Here is an 18,223-nt window from a genome sequence, read left to right as displayed (position 1 = left end):
AGATGAGAAAATTGAGGTCACCTCCTCCCTTTGCCCTTCAAGCTTCATTTCCAACAAACCCATATTCAAAGATTGCCAAAGGATAATCCAATTTAAGGAAAAAAACTTTTAGTAGATACTCTCCAAAATATCTATTTATTAATATAAAGCCTAATATACAGCAATATAACCCTCTACTGATGCATTAAAAGGCCTACAGTTTCGTTTGGAGAGTCCTAGAAGGTGTAGCTCACAGTCCTAGAAGGTATAGCTCACAATGTTGGTCCAGCATATATTACAAAGACACTATTAGAAACATAGCCCACAGGAAAGTAAACAGGCATTAAGATATTTAGAGAGACTAGCAAGACGCCCTACAAGAAATGCAGCACGCCCTACAAGAAATGCAGCAGAGACCTGCATGGAAGGCTCCATTATGTCCACCTCAATCCGCTTCTTCAAAATGGACTTCTTGGGCATCACAGATACTTCTTCAGGCCGATGCAAAGAATATCCTGGCTCCGATGCTGTTAGGACACCTGACAATCCAGGGATGGAACAGCCAGTACCACCACCATCAACTCCAACCAGCTCCTGACTCAAGCTCCTACTTCGCTCCTCCTCTTCCTCTCGCTTTCGTCTGGCAAGATCCAGTTCTCGAAACTCAGGGTCGAGAAACCTAGGACTTGGGCTTCGTCTACGCTGTCGATAGTTGCGAGTTCCTGATGTAAAACTTGGGTGATCCCCTCCCATGCTGTTAATCTTCACTGTGTCATCATAACGGGGTCTTTTGGCCTCCCGGTTCCTTTCTTCAGATCGTATAGAGTAGCCTTTAAGTTTTTCTCGATTCCGTTCTGTTCCCCGCAAAAGCTCATCATGACAACTGATATGGGGACTATAATCAGATCGATGCAGGAAAGTTTCTTTTGTTCGGTAGTCCTCATCCAGTTGTCCCAAGAAGGGACTGAGAGGCCCTTCCTCCTGGGAAATATATCGCTCAAGACCCCGAGAACACTGGGAGCTTCGAGTGAAGACAGAATCATCAGTCAGGTCATCCCTGAGGAAAAAGAGAAGCATCACTGAACAAATGGACTTTGTCAAGGGGGCTATAAAATGCTTAAGGCAAAAGCCTATTATCATGAAGTCCAAGAATATTTCCTCTCCCTTTCCCTAGGGTGCAAGCAGCTTTGGCCTCTAACCAAGAGTTAATATTACCAATATATCTAGACAGAGTTCTTGGGTAATATCTTTGACTAGACTTGGGGCATGCAAAACATCATGCAAGTTACACAACTCCACACAAGCTAAATTCTAGCTCTTTGCTATTGAAAGTGTAGGGCGGACCAAAGAGCATTAGCATTACCTGGGAACTATTTAGAAATACAGCTTCTCAAAGCTCCACCCCAAGCAGATCTGAACTAGAATATGCATTTTAACAAGATCTCAAGGTGATTTTTTTTGTACTTTAAAGTTTGAGAAACACCAATCCAGATCAATGGGATTTTTTTATTTTGTTTTGTTTTGTTTTGAGACAGAGTCTCGCTCTGTCGCCCAGGCTGGAGTGCAGTGGCGTGATCTTGGGTCACTGCAACCTCCACCTCCCTGGTCCAAGCGATTCTTGTGCCTCAGCCTCCTAAGTAGCAGGGATTACAGGTATGCACTACCACGCCGGCTGATTTTTTTGCATTTTTTTCGTAGAGATGGGGTTTCACATGTTGGCCAGGCTGGTCTCGAACTCCTGACCTCAGGTGATCCGCCCGCCTCAGCCTCCCAAAGTGCTGGGATTACAGGTGTAAGCCTCCGCACGTGGCTCAGAACAATGGTTTTAAAGCTGTGTTCCAGAGGTTGTAAAGAGTGCTCAAGAGCTACTAAAAGAAAGGAGGTACTAAAAAAGCAGAACCAGCAGGGCTCTGGACCTTCTACCCCAGTTAAATCATACTATATCCAACTTTAAGTCTGTATATTAAGGTTCTAACAATTCAATTGGAAAAAAAAGTTTCACTATAGGGTAACTTTTTAAAAAAACGATTATTCTAATTAGCATGATTTTCTCATAAGTTTTAGAAGGTTCTCCAATGCTTTGCCTCGATGGTTCACATATTAAAAACCAAAAAACTCTCTCACAGCCTGTTTTGTCACCCTCTTTGCCTTCTCTGGATATCTACAAAAACTCTGCTATTCTCAGGCTTAGAAACGAGAAAGTGATGGTTTGGTTCACCATACATTTTTATTTCATTAAATACAAAGGTCTCAGACCTTTGAGGCATGAGGTAAAAATCCAGGATGGGACATCTATTCTTTTAGCTGAGAACTCTATACCACACCCAATAGTCCTCACCTTCTCGGGGGCTATGGCTATGACACAAAATGACAGTTTCTGATTTAAGTCATAGACAGAAATAAAGATCCTCTAGCACTTTATGTATGAAATTTCTAAATAATCTGAATAAAAAAATAGAAGTTCTTACATGTCACTCACATTCCAGAGTGAATTATCAACTAGAGGATGGTAACTATTAGTGTCTTCTGCAGTTTCTAGTAGCTACTTTTGTTTTTTGTGAGTTTCTAGAAATGACTTTTCCTAGTTTTTTTAGTAGTTGCTTTCCTATCTCTGAGACTATGCCAGCAGAACCTCAAAACATTGCCTTTTCTTATTCACCAGCCTGCCTTTGTTCAAAGTTGTAGACCTAGGAATAAATGTATGAAAGGTTATCAAGGACAAATTTTATTTACCTTCTCTAACAAGAATGCCACCTGTGGGAATCCAGGTTTCTGCTACCCACCTTCTTCCCAAGAATTTGGGAAATGTTGAGGTTTCAATGTAGTATGAAATAGGAATAAATGGGAATAAACCAAGGATGATTTCTGAAATCAAACTGGGGTAAAAATTTTTCTCTATAGGTCTGTCAGCCATAAACACACCTATTTCCAGAGAGGAATGTTCATGAGTTGAGTCACTCCATTGTCAAAACACCATTTACCACACAAGAAGTCTCTGATCATATTAGTATAGGGAGAGAAAACAAGCTCGATGAGGAGCGGCAAGTTCATTCACACTCCGACATTCAGCTCCCCACTAGAACTATTACATGTCACCATGAAATGGCATACTAGCCCAAGACCTAATCCAGTACTATCAAGAAGCTATAAATGAGATGGTTCTCAAAAAGCCTCCGTCCAGACTTGGAATCTCCAGTAGAATGAGACAGAAAAAAGGCATAAAAACAGTTTTCTTAATAAAGCTATCACATATCGCATAAATCAGGATGCTTATTAGAAGCTCATGTCCTCCTTCCCCAGAACTCCAAAAGGATATGAGAAGAGAACTGGCTGTAGTAGGAGTGAGCCCTAAAAAGAGTACAATCTCCTATACCCTGAAAGAGTCCAGCGATGGACACTCCCTGAAAGCCTTGGTTAAGAGTTCAACTGTTTTCTCAAATAAGGTCTATCTATTTAAAAAACTGATTGCTGGAGTTGGGTAATGAGGACATGGGGGTTCACTATACTATTCTACATTTTTGTGTTTACAAATCTCTGTTAAACAAGTTTTAAAAAAATGTATATATGTCCATATAAAAACTTTTATACCGATGTTCAGAGCAGCATTAATCATAATTGCTAAAAGTGAAAAGAATCCAAATGTTATCCATTCATTCACCACTGATGAATGGATAAACAAAACGTGGTATACCCATACAATAAAATATTATCAGCGATAAAAAGGAATGCTACAAACATGGATGAACCTTAAAAAAAAATCCTAAGTGAAAGAAGCCAGTCACAAAAGACCACATATTATATGATTCTATTTATATGAAATGTCCAGAATACGCAAATCTGTAGAGACAGAAAGTACATTAGTGATTGCCCATGGCTGGGGGTAGGGCGGAGGGAGTAATGGCTGAAGGCACAGAGCTTCTTTTGTCTTTTTTTTTTTTTTTTTTTCCTTTTGTGGAGAACGGGGTCTCGCTGTATTACCCAGGCAGGTCTTGAACTCCTGGGCTCAAGCTATCCTCCCGCCTCTGCCTCCCTGAGAGCTGGGATTACAGGAGTGAGCCACCGCGCCCGGCGGCACAGAGCTTCTTTCTGGTACAATAAAAATGTTCTAAAATTTACTGTAGTGAGGGATGCACAACTCTGAATATACCAAAAATCACTGTACACTTTAAATGGGTGAATTATATAGTATACAAATTGTATCTCAATAAAGCTGTTAAAAAATGTATATATATTTTAAAAGGTCCTTCAGAGCCTACACTCTCTATTCTTTTCTGTTGATGAGACCCAAAAATGCCCCGAGAAAGCTGTTTGCTTCTATTCCCTAAAGTAAATCAGAGGGGAAAAAAATCCTACTCCTTCAATCTATCAGAATAAGGACAAGGAATTAGGAGATAAGCTGGGCACAGTGGCTCACACCTATAATCTTAGCACTTTGAGAGGCCAAGGCAGGAGGATTGCTTGAGATCAGGAGACTAGCCTGGACAACACAGATAGACCCCCCAATTTCTAAAAATTTCTTTTTTAATTCACCAGGTATGGCAGTGTAGCCCACAGTCCTAGCTACTCTGAAGACTGAGCTGGGAGGACCACTTGAGCCCAGGAGTTTGAGGTTACAGTGAACTATGATCACGCCACTGCACTCCAGGCTGGGCAACAGAGCGAGACATTGTCTTTTAAAAAGATAATGATTTTTTAAAAATAAACAGCTCCATGAATGGAACATTAAATGTGCAAATTACTTTGATGAACAGGAGAAATCAACCTCACATCCACAGGTCTTTAGAAGCCAAGTGTTTTAGAATTTTTCACATTACCTGTTCATGTTCCCTTTTGAGAAGAATTACAGTCCTACATATAGGGCTGCTAAGGTGAAGAGACACTAAAACCCAACTTCGCTATCATCCAAACCTGATATAAAACTTAACAGATTCAATAAAGGAAGAGAAAGAATACTAGAGTCTCAGAAAAAAAACAAATAAATAAACATCTGGCCAGGCATGGTGGCTCACGACTGCAATCCCATCACTTTGGGAGGCTGAGGCAGGAGGATCACATGAGTTCAGGAGTTTGAAACCAGCCTAGGCAACATAGTGAGAACTCCATCTCTACAAAAATAAAGGTAGTGTGTGCCTGTATTCCTAGCTACTTGGGAGGCTGAGGCAGAAGAATCACTTGAACCCAGGAGTTAGAGGCTACACTAAGCTATGATCGTGTCACTGCACTCCAGCTTGGGTGACAGAGTGAGACCCTGTCTCTTAAAAATAAATTTAAAAGGGGTTGGGCGCAGTGGCTCACACCTGTAATCCCAGCACTTTGGGAGACCGAGGTCGGTGGATCACAAAGTCAGCGGATCACAAGGTCAGGAGTTCGAGAACAGCCTGGCCAACACAGTGAAACCGCATCTCTACTAAAAATACAAAAAATTAGCCGGGTGTGGTGGCCCGCACCTGTAATCCTAGCTACTCAGGAGGCTGAGGCAGGAGAACTGCTAGAACCCGGGAGGCGGAGGCTGCAGTGAGCTGAGATTGTACCATTGCACTCTAGCCGGGCAACAGTGCAAGACTCTGTCTCAAAAAATAAATTAATAAATAATTTTTAAAAAACTAAACATCTACATACACTTTTTCTTTTTTTTTTTTTCTGAGACAGAGTCTTGCTCTGTGCAGTGGTGCAATCTGGGCTCACTGCAAACTCTGCCTCCCAGGTTCAACCTTCTCCTGCCTCAGCCTCTGGAGTAGCTAGGAGTACAGGCATGCACCACCACTGGGTAATTTTTGTATTTTTGGTAGAGACAGGGACTCACCATATTGGCCAGGCTGGTCTTGAACTCCTGACTTCAAGTGATTAGCCCACCTCAGCCTCCTAAAGTGCTGGGATTACAGGTGTGAGCCACTGCCCCAGGCCCAAACATCTACATACAAAGGATATAAATGGCCTGTATCATTGGTTGAAGACTAGACTCACTGTCAGGAGACATCCTGAGTATGCCAATGGTCCTGTGGCCTGGTTTTAATGGACAGTAATTATCCACACAAACCATACTGAACAAAAGGGAAAGAAGAGAAATGTGTAGGGGGCAAACAGTATTTTTTAAATGGCTTTGTATCTCTGTTTAGAACCTCAATCTCACTTTCTCTAAAGTAGACCCGTGTCTCTGAAACACATGATTCTAGAAAGAAGACTGCTGCCCCAAACTCCCTAAGAGGAAAAATTTTAATTTTTGTAATTTAAAAATACAATTAGTTATCTGAAGCACATGTGCATAACAAAGTTTATGCAAAGGGGAAGTGACATCCTAGGCCTAAGAAGAGGAACTGCTGAAACTAACTCAAAACCTCAGCAAAGAATGAAGACAATCATACTACGTACCACCTACCCAGACTACCTACTCAATCATTTCCCAAAACAGAAGCAGCCAGAAGGGCAAGGGCTACTGCTTCAATTAAGTAATACAGTCACATATCTTGAGGCCCTTTAGAAGCTTCAATGTTATATGACATAAGACTATTCTGCCTTGCTTCTTCTATGAGAAAACACCAAATGGCGGATGATGTCAGTGGGAGGGGTGGGGTGGGTGCAGAGGCCCAGGGGCCCTGGGATGGGGAACTGCGGTGGCTTCCGTGGAGGGGCCGGGGTTGTAGCCGTGGATGGGGCTGAGGCTGCGGAGCTCATGGAGGCAAGGCCAAAGATAAGGAGTGGATGCCTGTCACCAAGCTGAGCTGCTTGGTGAAGGACATAAAGATCAAGTCCCTGGAGAACTATCTCTTCTCCCTGCCCATCAAGGAATCTGAGATCATTGACTTTTTCCTGGGGGTCTTTCTCAAGGATGAGGTGTTGAAGATTATGCCAGTGCAGAAGCAGACCAACACTGGCCAGTGCACCAGGTTCAAGGCATTTATTGCCATCAGGGACTACAATGGCCACATCGGTCTGGGCGTTAAGTGCTCCAAGGAGGTGGCCACTGCCATACGTGGGGCCATCATCCTGGCCAAGCTCTCTATTCTCCCTGTGCACAGAGGCTACTGGGGGAACAAGATCCACAAGCCCCACATTGTCCCTTGCAAGGTGACAGGCCACTGCAGCTCTGTGCTGGTGCGCCTCATCCCTGCGCCCAAGGGCACTGGCATCGTCTTAGCCTGTGTCCAAGAAGCTGCTCATGATGGCTGGTATCGATGACTGCTACACCTCAGCCAGGGGCTGCACTGCCACCCTGGGTGGCTTTGCCAAGGCCACCTTTGATCCCATCTCTAAGACCTACAGCTACCTGACCCCCCACCTCTGGAAAGAGACTGGATTCCCTATCAGGAATTCACTGACCACCTCATCAAGACACACACCAGAGTCTCTGTGAAGAGGACCCAGGCTCCAGCTGTGGCTACAACATAGGGTTTTTTTTTTTTTTTTTTTTTTTAAGAGACGGAGTCTCACTTTGTCGCCCAAACTGGAGTGGTCATGTGGCCGGATCTCAGTCTCACTGCAAGCTCCGCCTTTTGGGTTTACCGCCATTCTCCCGTGCCTCAGCCCTCCCGAGTAGCTGGGACTACAGGCGCCTGCCACCTCGCCCGGTCTAGTTTTTTGTATTTTAGTAGAGACGGGGTTTCACCTGGTTAGCCAGGATGGTCTCGATCTCCTGACTTGTGATTCCCGCCCGTCTCGGCCTCCCAAAGTGCTGGGATTACAGGCTTGAGCCACCGCGCCCGGCCCAACATAGGGTTTTTATATAAGAAATATAAAGTGAATTAGGCCTGGGGAAAAAAAAAAAAAGACTGTTCTGCCTTGCTTCACTGCATCCACAGCCAATGGAACTTTGAAGTATTACCAACGGCAAAACTGGTCCTCAGACTTCCTGCCCAGCTCTCCCCCACCCGTCTAGATATGCTCTGTTCAACAATGCAAGTGACAGTCTCAGTTTGAAACTACATTACATTGATTTATTGCTACTGCTACTCATTTGTCAAAACTCCCAACGTGCTGGGCAGAGACCATAACAGTCAAGGTCTCAGCTCTGAGAAAGAGTGCTTTCCTGAACTTCCATCCATACTTTGATTTTTGTGAGCTGAAAAACACCTGATGTGATTATTTACATTCTATATATGGTTAAGTTTCTAGCACCTGAAGTCTATATCCAACTCTCTTGGGTGTATCTACCCTTCCTCAGCACTCAATAGTTGTAAAATGATAACTGAACTTAAACATTTTTGAAGGTCTCTAGCTTTTTATTAATATTTTATCTACTTCACATCACATACACACATATATTAGACATGAACTTATCTAAACCCTTTCTGAATCTATGTTTCAGCCTGGATAAGCTAAAAAATAACACCATTTTAAAAAGACTTCCCATTTTGTCCAGAACTTTTCTTTGTAAAGGGACCTCTCATAGTTTCACTGTTTTTGAATCTATACCATCTCAACTGTTCTTGGTTTGGAGGACTCTGATTATGTCCCCTCAGCCTCTACTTTCTAGTCAGACTAGCATGACCTTTTTAAAGTCTTTTTTTCTATACAATTTATTCAGCAACAGAGTCTATACATCATTATACTCTTCCCACTTAGAAATTCTATCCCAATGTTATATTTTGTACTGGGCACGTGGTATAGGAAATAACTTTAGAGCTGGCACCATCCTTTCAAATATATCATTCAGAAAACAGCAACATTTCTGCCTTCAAGTACTAGTATAGTATGTACTGCCGTAGGTGATGCCTACCTGTCCATGTCTTCCAGATTATCCACTGGTGACCCCAGCCGATCACTAAGCCGTCGCCGTTCTGGTGTGCTAACACAGAAGTGGTCATTGCCAACAGTGATCCTTAAGCTCTTCTCCAAAGAGTCAGAACGCAGACCAGGAGAGCGTCTCTACACAAGTAAAAGATAATAAAGTTAGTCAATAGGGTCAAGACATCCCTGTATCCAAAAACATTCTCCTCCCTAGTTACAAAGTTAGCCAGGCATGGTGGCTCATGCCTGTAAACCCAACACTTAGGGAGGCTGAGATGTATTGGCCCAAGCAAGAATGTGAGACCAGTCTGGGCAACACAGACTCCACCTCAATTTAAAAAGTTTAAAATTAGCCAGGTATGGGGTGCACACCACACCCGTGGTCCCAACTACTCAGGTGGCTGAGGTGGGAGGACAGCTTAAGCTTGGGAGGTCAGGGCTGCAGTGAGCCATGACTGCACCACTGCACTCCAGCCTGGGCAATGAGCAGGACCTTGTCTCAAAAACAAAAAACAAAAAACCACCCCGCAAAGTTGGGGTTCAACAAGGTGAGAAATGGTTATGGTAAGACACTATTCCAAAAATAAAGCACTTTCTAAAAATTATTTTCTTAGAGAGAAAAGCCCATACCTCTAACTCTCCTAAACAGTGACCTCTCATTCTTATTGGGCATGGGAAAAGAGAAGTGAATAAAGTCCCTGCTCTCAGAACCTACATATTTCTAGTGAAGGAGGGAAGCCAAAAGAAGTTTAAAAAAAAAAAAAGTACTTCTGGTAAGTGCTATAAAGTCATTAAAATATGATATCATAAAAGGAGTTACTTCAGATAGGATGGTTAGAAAAGGTTTTTCTCAGGTGATAACCTGAGGCCTGAATGATGACATGTCAGCCTTGCAAAGAACAGGTAGAAGGATGTTTCAGGCAAAGGAAAGAATCACCTCAGTATTGAGCTTGGTGTATTTTAAGTAACAGAAAAGCGGCCAGTGTGGCTGCAGCAAAGTGACAGAAGAGGAAAAGATAGGCAGAAACCACGGTTGGGAAATTTGGATTTTATCCTTAGTGCAATTAAGTTACAGGAGGGTTTTACACAGGATAGTGATATCATCTGACTACATTTCTCCTCCAGATGCTTGCACAGCACACCCTCACCTCCTTCAGATCTTTATTCAAAAATCACCTTCCCAGAAGGCCTTCCCTGACTACTCTATCAAAAATTTTACCTCCCTGGGCCAGGCATGGTAGCTCATGCCTGTAATCCCAACATTTTGGGAGGCTGAGGCAGGAGAATCACTTGAAGCCAGGAGTTTGAGACCAGCCTGGGCAACACAGTGAAATCCCTCCCCACACCAAAAAATTTTTTAAAAATAAAATCAGCTGGGATGTGGTACATGCCTGTAGTCCCAGCTACTCAGGAGGCTGAGGTGGGAGGATCGTTTGAGTATGGCAGTATGAGACTGCAGTGAGGTATGATCACACCACTACACTCCAGCATGGGTGACAGAGCACGACTCTATTAAACACACACAAACTGTAACTCCCTTCTCTGCTTTTAGTACTTCTTTTTTTCCTTTTTTTGAGACGGAGTCTCGCTCTGTCACCCTCAGTCTGGAGTGCAGTGGCAGGATCTCAGCTCACTGCAAGCTCCGCCTCCCAGGTTCATGCCATTCTCCTGCCTCAGCCTCCCATGTAGCTGGGACTACAGGTGCCCGACACAGCACCAGGCTAATTTTTGTATTTTTAGTAGAGATGGGGGGGTTTCACCGTGTTAGCCAGGATGGTCTTGATCTCCTGACCTCGTGATCCGCCTGCCTCGGTCTCCCGAAGTCCTGGGATTACAGGCGTGAGCCATGGCGCCCGGACCTATTTTAGTACTTCTTAGTCCTTCTTAGTACTTAATTACATTTAACATACCATGGCGTTTCTAACTTCATCTTATTATCCAACTCTCCCTGCTACAATACTAACTCTATAAGGATAGGAGTTTTTGCCTGGTTTGTACTTTGTTGTATCCGCAGGGCAGTCCAGAACAGTGCCTAATGCAAAGTAGATGCTCAATAAATACATGTCAATGTATAAAGTGAGGGCTTAAAAATCATTTTGATTTCTGGGTACCCTCCAGAATAAACTGGAGGGTAGCAAGAGCGGAGCGTAAAGGAGCCAAATACAACAATCCATGCAAGAAGTAATAGGGCTTAGACCAGAGTGATGGCAGGAGGAGGGCAGTTTTGGGGATTATTCTAGAGGTAAGGCTAATGGGTTAGACAGATGAGGTAATCTGACAAATTAGATGTGGGAACAAGGGAGATAATGACTGTTTCTGATGTAAGCAATGGATGATGCTATTTACTCAGACAGAAAAGACCAGAGCAAATACATTGTGCATTGGAGAAGAAAAGGAGGTTGTGGAAACAAGCATTCTGTTCTTGCTTCCTCTGTAGTGACTGCCACCCACACTGGCACTGCTCAACTGAGTATCTTAACATAGTGACAAAACAATTAACCCCTGACCAAAGTACTCACAGTACTTACATACATGTTAGAGAGCCACTCAAAAAAGCAGAACTTTGTTACTAAGTTGAAAAAAAGAGGCCGGGCATGGTGGCGGGCACCTGTAATCCCAGCTACTTGGGAGGCTGAGGTGGGAGAACTGATTGAACCCGGGAGGCGGAGGTTACAGTGAGCTGAGATCGCGCCATTGCACTCCAGCCTGGGCAACAGAGTGAGACTCTTTCTCAAATAATAATAAAAAGATTGAAGAACTAAAAATAAAACAAATTCCCAAACACCAGACTCTACCTAGAGGATCTCTTGGGGTGGTGGTTATGGTTAAAGGTCAACACTATTTCTAAAACTAATCTCATGCTCCGTTCCTCTAGCAGTGAAACATAGCGGTTCAAATCAAGGGTTTGGGGAACCAGGAGGATCTGAGTTGAATCACAGCTCCACCACTTAGCCGTGTCACCTTAGTCGAGTTACTTGAATCTCTCTGGGTTGGTTCCTCGGCTGTACAACAAGGAATAATATTAACGGCCTCACTTCAAAGAGTTGTGAGGGTTAAAAGAATGTGTCAAGTGAAAGGCTAGGCATAATTGCTGGCACAGAACTTGATGAAGAGTTAGTGGCTATGGCAATGACTGTGGTCCTGCACACTTCATTCCGAAGCAGCAGCTCCAATTCATTTAAGCTAACAGTTTACACTCTAGACGTAAAGCCTGGTAGGGTTCAAGTGTCCCTAACTCGCCACAAAAACTGACATTTCTGCTTTTTTCCCCTAAGATCCAGGGAGGCAGCTCGGGTTTAAGGGGATGAAAACAACGGAACCCCGAGAACACGTCAACTCTACAAAAAGTACCAAGGCACACGGTTTGGACGAAATGCCCCTCGCCTTGGCAAACTTTCCACACCTCACCCGGCGTGAGAGAAAACAGCCTATTCCTAAGGAACGGAGCGCGCACTCCCGACCAGGCGCCCGTGCGCTCCCGAGTCCGTTATTGTGTCAACGCTCCCGGGTCTGACAGAAGCCTCCAGGCTCGGCATCCCCAAGGGAGTTGGCCGGAGGCTTCGCGCTTAAGACCCTGGTCTGGAGGCCCCGGGCGTTTCTGGAAACGGGAATTCCGGGCGAGGGGGCTGGGAGATGGAGGGAGTCCTGGACGAGGGGTGGGATTACCCGGCTGCCGCTGTCGCCTGGATGGTCTCCGCGGCCGTCCCGGGCATAGTCGGCGCGGGACTCCCCTCGGCTGCTGCCTCTGAAGCCGGCCGGGCCTGGCGGGAAGAGTCGTCGGCCCCGCGGTGGCGACGGGGAGCCGCGACGGGCCCGAGGCGGGGACGGGGAGACGCGACGACCCCGTGGCGGGGACGGCGAGGCGCGGCGGCCGCGGTCCCTGACGGGCGAAGGCGGGGTCGGCGAGCCGGTCCGCCGACGAGGAGCCGGAGGCGGAGCGGCGGTGCAGCTGCGCGAGCCGGGCCTGAAGAGGAGCAGGAGCCTGCGGGCCGTGCGCGGGCGGGCCCCCGACCGTCGTCTTTAGCCGGGGCGGGTGGGAGAGACGGAGGAGCGGAGGCGCTTGCTGCGGTACATGGTTTCTTCGCAGCCGAGCGGGCCACGGCGACAGCTCTGCCCGGGGGCGCCTCCTAGACGCAGGCCCTGGAGCGCGCCGCCCGCAGCGCTGCCAGCCGCCGCCACCTCGGGCCGGCTGCGGCGCTGCCTCAGTAATCGCCGGGAGCAGCCCTCCCCTCGGCCCCGCGTTCGCCCCGGGCCTGGCCGGAGCGCGCCCGCGGCTTGGGCGGTTGGAGGGCGCGAGCCACGGGTCGACACACCCTTCCCCTCCCCCGCCGCCTCCGGGGTTCCCCGCTCCTCCACTCAGGGAGCGGCCGCAGGAACCAAGAAAAGTGGGGAGGAGCACAGACGCCGGTGCGAGGCTGGGCGAGAGGAGGGGAAGCGAAGCGCGCGCCCTGAGCGCTGCACGCCCCGCCTCCGAATCCTCAAGATGGCGGCCGCCGAGCCACCCACTTCCCCTCCCCGACGGCCACGTGACCCCGGGGCCTCCGCGCGGGGTGGGCGGGGAGGAAGGAAGGGCTTCCCTGGAGAGGAGCCTGGTTTTCCGGGATGGTCCAGGCCTCGGGACTTAGGGGTTTGGAGACTGTGCGGAGGTCTTCGCTCTTTCCTGTTGCCCCTCAGGCCTCTTAATTTAGGGATGGACACGAAATGGTTGAAAACCATTCGTGAGAATATAAGCGGGCCTGAAAACGTTAGCTGTGTCGGAGGTTACGGACCGGGCAGGAGCGCCCACCAAAGTCCTGGCCCCCCTGCGGAAGCAGCACGACCCGCATTAGTTTACTTTCCAGTTTGCCTAATTTCTGGAGGTTGAAATTGAGGATGGGAAAGTACAAGTGGAGGTGGTGGACGAGAATCAAACCCAAAATAGACTTTGTCAGGCCTCTGAGCCCAAGCTAAGCCATCATATCCCCTGTGAGCTGCACGTATACATCCAGATGGCCTGAGGCAACTGAAGATCCACAAAAGAAGTGAAAATAGCCTTAACTGATGACATTCCACTATTATGATTTGCTCCTGCCCCACCCTGACAGGATATATTCTCCCCCTCGCCCTTAAGAAGGTGCTTTGTAATATTCTTCCCACCCCCTTAAGAAGGTACTTTGTACGCCTATCCCAAACCTGTAAAAACTAATGATAATCCCACTGCCCTTTGCCGACTCCTTTTTCGGACTCAACCCGCCTGCACCCAGGTGAGATAAACAGCCTGGTTGTTCACATAAAGCCTGTTTGGTGAACTCTTCACACAGACACACGTGATATTAGTTAAGTTTTCGAGCTGTTTTCTGACTAAAGTACTTGTGGTCATGGTGGAGGTCCCTCACTACCAGGGACCCACATCATGACAGACTGGAGGCCTGGCGAGTTTTTGTAAGAGATTCAGGCATGCCCCCTCCCCTGGCCTAAGTCCAGAATTTTCCTAGATGCCAGTCTCAGGGCTCTGCATCCTAAATACAAGAGTGGGCCAGGCGCGAAGGGTCACGCCTATAATCCCACCATTTTGGGAGGCCGAGGCAGGAGGATTGCTTGAGCCTGGGAGTTCAATACCAGCCTGGGCAACGTAGAAGGACCCCCATTTCTAAAAAAAAAAAAAAAAAAAAAAAAAATTTGCCGGGTGTGGTGGCACGTTCCTGTACCCCAGCTGCTTGGCAGGTTGAGGCTGCAGTGAGCTGTCATCATGCCACTGCACTCCAGCCTGGGTGACAGAGTGAGACCCTCTCTCAAATACATCTCTCTATATATCTATATATTTATAGATATATATATCCATTTCCATACGTTCTTATAATGGCATATACTCAGTAAAATGTATAAAATGTTTACTAGTTGACTTTCACCCAGCTTCACATTTTATATAATTCATATAAAATAAGAAACCAATAACTTATTTTAATGGAAAAAATAATAAAAATATGCCAGAGGTGTATGCCCTGTCTTTATTAGAGTATATATGGATTTTGGTTACCCATACTTTTGGTAGGACTTAATAAATGTGAAGAAAATGTAAATCAGTGTGTATAGATAGTTGGAGTCAATAAATTTTAAATCATGTTTGTTATATTCTGTATCAACTTTTCCTCCTCGACCCGTTTCTAATACTGAGTATTTTTATCAAAGGAGCTGGGGTGTTTCAAGACGGGGAGACATGGTGTATAATCAGAAAACTCTTCTGCTTCCCCTTCACACTTGCTGTATGCATAGTTCTATGTCCTGCATGAAATCTCTTGCAGATCCTTTCACTTTTCAAGTATTTTTCAGTCATGAGAGTAGTCATATTGCAGTAGAAAATCTATAGCACAGAACAAAACTTTAAACTTTATTCAGGCTAAAGGTTCTCCCCTACCCCTGCTCTTACCTGCTTCATACTTGAAACTTGCTATATTAAAAGTGCTATGATAGGTTTCTCCACATCCCTGCCTTTGCTCCTCAAAGTTTACTCCTCCTCTCCCACTGGCTAGCTGCTATTTCTGACCCCTTCCTCCCAGGAGGAGAAGGGATTGGAGGGAAAGAACACAGACGTTCCTGGTTAGTGCAGGATGCTGTTATCTTCCAAAATTGGTTCCCTATGGACAAGGAGGAATCACAAATGTTGGCTTTTCTCTCTTATGCACCTTTGTGGGCTTTTTTAGAACTCTCTTGCTGGGAGTTAGGCAGTGGTCCTCCTCTGGTTCACTGTCTATGACTCCCCTCCCCCCAGTCTTTGGCCTTCTGGGGGAGGCTTACCCCATGTGAAACTTATTCCCCTGGCAGGAGTCCCTTTCCTCTCTGGTTATCTCTCATGGGACAGATCCCTTTTAAATGACTCCAAGTTGGTTAACTTGTAGGTCCACTTGGCTCACAGGATAACTCATGCATCTTTACCTCAGTGGCGAGGGCAATGCAGCTCACTCCCAGTGGCACCCACCTTATTCACCATCCCAGCACAGTTAGCCAGCATCTTACTTTTGGACTTCCCCCAGATAGGGGTTAAGACACTATCCCTATGGATCTCCAAACTCCAGGAGACACAAGCTAAACATTCTAAGAGGTTCTAGTGGAAGCCTTCATCTCACTTGGCTTCAGGCAAGGGGAGAAACCCGTCTCCCTACCTAGAGTGGCAGGAGAGGAAATACAGAGCCCACAGGTAACTCTCCAACACAATCCTCATTCTCTTATATAGACTGAGTGTGGATGATTAGTAATGCTGGCAGACTAGTTCATATTCCATCATCATCCTTTAAGATGGGGGAATGGGAGTACCTGGCATCTGTTGTATTGCCTTCTGCTTTTGAGGCCTTTGCTGAAACTCCAGAGACAATAGGAAGAACCCAATTAACATACTGTCACTATTGTCTGTCATCAATTCAAGAAATTTTTATGAGACTTCTGATGAAGATGATGAAATGTGTAAAGGCTTTCAAATACACACACACACATACCACCCCATAGCAGACATATAGCAATGACATATAAAACCTTAAAAGAGAAAAGTAAGGAGACCTAAGCTGTATGCTATGGACTGAATTGTGTCTCCCCCTTACCCCGGCCCCTACTCCAAATTCATTTGTTAAAGCCCTAACCCCCAATGTGATGCTATTTGGAGAAGACTCCTTTGGGAGGTAATTAGGGTCAGATGAGGTCATGAAGGTAGGGCCCCCATGATGATAGTGGCTTTACAAAGAGAGAAAGAGACACCCATGCCCTCTCTCTGCTGTGCAAGCACACAGTGAGAAGGCAGTGTCCACAAACCACGAAGAGAGCACTCACCAGGAACTAAATTGGCTAGCACCTTGGTCTTGGACATTCCAGCCTCTAGAGCTGTGAGAAATAAGCACCTGTTGTTGAAGCCAACCAGCCTTATGGTATTTTGTTACAGCAGCTCAAGACAGCTAATACACTCTGAAATGAGATAACCCCCTCCCCATGGACCTCATGGGCTTTGAAATGAGTCTAGAATCAAGGGTAGCAGTTAGAGATTTGGCTCCTGTGAGATAACGGAGATGTAAGTGCTTCTCAGGAGGCAGAGGACCTGGGACAGATTTTCAGCTTAAAGCCAAGGACACGACTGTCCCTACATGCAAGCTGAACGAAATTACTGCCAACCTTCTGCTTGGGGCTACAGTTTCATGGGAATGTGCCATGTGGGTGAGAAAATAAAAATATTGACAGTCTTTAAACAAGAACTGAGCCTAGGCACTCCCTGCTCAGTGACTGGAATGGTAATATCCTAGTATTACCAATATTACCTATACACCAGTAATAACCAATTAGAAAATACGATTCTGAGGCCAGCCACAGTGGCTTATGCCTGTTAATCCCAGCACTCTGGGAGGCTGAAGCAGGCAGATCACCTGAGGTCAGGAGTTCGAGACCAGCCTGGTCAACAAGGCAAAACCCCATTTCTACTGAAAATAAAAAAATTAGCTGGGCATGGTGGCGGGTGCCTGTAATCCCAGCTACTCAGGAGGCTGAGGCAGGAGAATAGCTTGAACCCAGGAGGTGGAGTTTTTAGTGAGCTGAGATCACACCACTACACTCCAGCCTGGGTGACAGAAGGAGACTCTATCAAAAAAAAAGAAAGAGAAAGAGAATATGAGTCTGACCAGGCGCGGTGACTCACGCGTATAATCCCAACACTGTGACAGGCCAAGGCAGGTGGATCACCTGAGGTCAGGAGTTCGAGACCAACCTGGTCAACATAGTGAAACTCTGTCTCTACTAAAAATACAAAAATTAGCCAGGCATGGTAGTCTGGCTTCCCTGGCACACCTGTAGTCCCAGCTACTCAGGAGGCTGAGGCAGGAGAATCACTTGAACGCAGGAGGAGGAGGTTGCAGTGAGTCAAGATCATGCCACTGCACTCCAGCCTGGGTGACACAGTGAGACTCCATCTCAAAAAAAGAAAAGAAAATATGATTTTTCTGCTGGACACAGTGGCAGGTACCTATAATCCCAGTTACTCAGGAGACTAAGGCAGGAGTTTTCACCTAAGCCCAGGAGCCCGAGGTTAGTCTGGACAACAAAGCAAGACCCTGTCTCTGGAAAAGGAAAAAGAGAGAAAATATGATTTTCTGTTAAACATGGTGGATTCTATCATGCATGTATCACTATTACATCTATAACCTCCACTAATATGACAGTAAAGAGTTCTGTCTTTTTTCGGCCAGGCGCGGTGGCTCACGCCTGTAATCTCAGCACTTTGGGAGACTGAGGCGGGCGGATCACGAGGTCAGGAGATCGAGACCTTACTGGCTAACACGGTGAAACCCATCTCTACTAAAAACACAAAAAGAAATTAGTCAGGTGTGGTGGTGGGCACCTGTAGACCCAGTTACTCGGGAGGCTGAGGCAGGAGAATGGCATGAACCCGGGAGGCAGAGCTTGCAGTGAACCGAGATCCCACCACTGCACTCCAGCCTGGGCAATAGAACAAGACTCTGTCTCAAAATAAAATAAAATAAAATAAAATAAAATAAAATAAAATAAAATA

The 18,223-nt window shown here is 46.1% G+C and overlaps 1 protein-coding gene and 1 pseudogene across 1 annotated transcript in view; one reads left to right on the top strand and one right to left on the bottom strand.

Annotated features, from left to right (window-relative positions):
• The window catches only part of ZNF318 (zinc finger protein 318), a 34,302-nt gene extending 21,525 nt beyond the window's left edge, over positions 1-12,777 (bottom strand). The window contains 5 exon segments of the mRNA XM_017878163.1: positions 397-1,036; positions 8,693-8,841; positions 12,370-12,641; positions 12,644-12,728; positions 12,730-12,777. Of these exon segments, the coding sequence (XP_017733652.1) occupies positions 397-1,036; positions 8,693-8,841; positions 12,370-12,641; positions 12,644-12,728; positions 12,730-12,777 (1,194 nt within the window).
• On the top strand, positions 6,610-7,365 carry LOC108533469 (40S ribosomal protein S2 pseudogene; annotated as a pseudogene).
• Positions 12,778-18,223: the final 5,446 nt, after the last annotated feature.

This window comes from Rhinopithecus bieti, unplaced genomic scaffold (assembly GCF_001698545.2).
Source record: "Rhinopithecus bieti isolate Rb0 unplaced genomic scaffold, ASM169854v2 scaffold_9981, whole genome shotgun sequence".
NCBI classification, from domain to species: Eukaryota; Metazoa; Chordata; class Mammalia; order Primates; family Cercopithecidae; genus Rhinopithecus; species Rhinopithecus bieti.
The sequence above is the reverse complement of the archived record's forward strand: the minus strand, read 5'-3'. Positions and strand labels throughout refer to the sequence as shown.